Below are 2,654 nucleotides of genomic sequence, written 5' to 3'. Positions count from 1 at the left end.
TGCAGAGTAAACCTCTTTAAATTATAAAATTATATATATAAACCCAGTGGTTCTCGTGCCCCAAATGGCCTGTGGGGTCCCTCCTGCTTCCCTTAGTAACAGTGCCTCTGTCCACCACCACTGGAGTGGTTCTCCACCTGGAGAGTGTTAGCATCTCTGGGGCTGGAGGGGGCAGCTGTGGTTAGTGTGAAAGAGGTCCCCCAGGTGGTCCTGAAGCACTCCTTCCTCTCCAGTTACATGTCCATTTTTACGGTCTTAAGTGTTCATAGGTCTGTAATCCTGAGCATAGGACAGCCTTGAGACATTTCTCATTGAGTGCTTCACCTCCCAAATCCAAGACTGTTCCTTGTCACTGACTTGCACACTTAATGGCAGCTGGGGGAGTCAGGGCTTAATGTTTGTGGAAACTCATTAATGGCGGTTATTGGCTTAGTTCTTGCTGAGCATACGTATCGAGTACAATTTTGAATATAAAATTATTTACAGAAGATTATCTAGTACTCATTGATAAATTGTTAGAAAAGATGTGTTTTATCACATTTTAAAAATGTTCAAATTCCTTCCTAGAAGGCAATGGGCTTTGGAAGATTTTGAAATTGGTCGCCCGCTGGGTAAAGGAAAATTTGGTAATGTTTATTTGGCAAGAGAAAGACAGAGCAAGTTTATCTTGGCTCTTAAAGTGTTGTTTAAAGCTCAGCTGGAAAAAGCAGGAGTGGAGCATCAGCTCAGAAGAGAAGTGGAGATACAGTCTCACCTTCGGTGAGTTTTTGGATTAATGTTCAAAAGAATGGTGCCCGGCATCTCCCCCCTGCCCTTCCTGTGACGTCTGCCTCCCACCTTCGGTCCGGTCCATTCATTCTCCCTAATGGCTTACTGCCCCTCAAAAGAATTGTCTACGTTCCCCATCTCCCCCCTGCCCTGTGAAAAAGGGTATATAAGCTTCTGTACCTCACTGTTATTAGGTAATAATTCTGGGCTTCCCCCATGCTATGCATGTTAAAATTTGTATGCCTTTTTAAAAAAGTGCACAACTTAGTTCGTAAGAGTTAAGAGCATAAACTTTTAGAGGACTAGCTTCACAGGGCCATGAAGAATGATTAAACTTGTCATTTTTTAAAAATTTATCTAGACTTAAGTGCTATGATTCTAAAAAATCACTTGAGGATTTAATGTTAATGGAATAATTTACACAGGCAGATCTTTTTGAGTAATTAAGGGGAATGACACCCATTTTCTGAGGTAAGCAGGGATTGCAAATGGTGGCCTGCAGGTTGACTTGGGCTGGTGGGTTTTTGTTTTTCCTTTTTTTTTTCCCCCCTTTCATTGTTTTTCAAATTTGAATCAGACGCTAATACATAAAAGCTGGCTGCATCAGGCCTGTGTTTCTATTATACCTGGCAACACCGGCTGGGGTTGGGCAGGGCAGGCAGCTCAGACGGGCTGTGTTCCTTGCAGCCGGCACCCGCCCACTCTGCTTGGCACCCATCTGCTGCCATCACTGAGCACTGCTTTTATCTGTCTCGGTGTCTGGGTGTCAAACTCCTGTGGGAATGTCATGTCCTTTTTTTAATGTGCAGAAAATTAATACTCAGCTGAATTTTCCCCCTAAGAATAAAGATGCCTAAAAGAAGGAAATAGTCTTAACTAAACCTCAGGTCCGTTAATACTTTGAAATGCATGTAAAATGTGTGGATAAATGTAGGTTTCTTGGAGTGGGTAAGTAGTTTCAGATTCTCAAGTGGGGTTTAGGAGGGTGGTTTCATCTGAAACACCACTGGTTTTATATGAGGGGTTTGATATTTAGTATGTAATCTTTTATCAGCTCCAAAACCAGGTTTTAAAGTGTTCTCCCTTTGTTGTAGGCATCCTAACATTCTCAGACTGTATGGTTATTTCCATGATGCCACCAGAGTTTACTTAATTCTAGAATATGCACCACTTGGAACAGTCTATAGAGAACTTCAGAAACTTTCAAAGTTTGATGAGCAGAGAACTGCCACTGTAAGTTTTCATTCATTGTCTTGACTAATTCCATCTCCTTTATACCTGTCCTGCATAGCAATGTGCCTTTCATTATATTAGAGTGGATTTTGTCTTAGTGGAAGGATAGCTTAGTAGGGTAAAATATATCAAATCGAAAAACCAAAATAGCTTAGGTTGTGCTATATGTACTGGTAAAGTTGGGTACCAAATAGAATGTTATGGTTGATGTTTTGACTGGTTTGTTTCCATAGCTGTTTTTCCATGGAAACATATGTAGATAGTTGCCTTTTTCTTTAGTAAGTGTTTTATTTTAGAATAGTTTTTGTTAAGGAGGTGGGATCTTGCTATGTTGCCCAGGCTGGACTCGAACTCCTGGGCTTAAGGAATCCTCTCACCTCAGTCTCCCAAGTAGCTGGGACTACATGTGTGTGCCACTGTGGCTGGCTAGAATAGTTAAGAGTTACAGAAATTGCAAAGGCAGTACAGAGTTCCCATATAACCTACATCTAATTTCCTGTTAATTCTATTAACATCTTCCATTAGTATGGCATATTTGTCATGACTAATGAGCCAATGTTGATGTAGAACTCCTAAATAAAGTCCACACTTTATTCAGATTTCCTTAGTTTTTCTCATGATCGGATTTATGGGTTTTTTTTTTTTTTTTTTTT

The 2,654-nt window shown here is 40.6% G+C and overlaps 1 protein-coding gene across 1 annotated transcript in view; it reads left to right on the top strand.

Annotated features, from left to right (window-relative positions):
- The window catches only part of AURKA (aurora kinase A), a 35,070-nt gene that overhangs the window by 23,473 nt on the left and 8,943 nt on the right, over positions 1–2,654 (top strand). The window contains exons 4-5 of the mRNA XM_012645853.1: positions 552–759; positions 1,863–2,001. Coding sequence (XP_012501307.1) covers positions 552–759; positions 1,863–2,001 — 347 coding nt within the window. The remainder of the gene's footprint in view (positions 1–551; positions 760–1,862; positions 2,002–2,654) is intronic.

This window comes from Propithecus coquereli, unplaced genomic scaffold, assembly GCF_000956105.1.
Source record: "Propithecus coquereli isolate 6110/MARCELLA unplaced genomic scaffold, Pcoq_1.0 Scaffold237, whole genome shotgun sequence".
NCBI lineage: Eukaryota > Metazoa > Chordata > Mammalia > Primates > Indriidae > Propithecus > Propithecus coquereli.
This window is presented reverse-complemented; position numbering and strand designations above follow the sequence as displayed.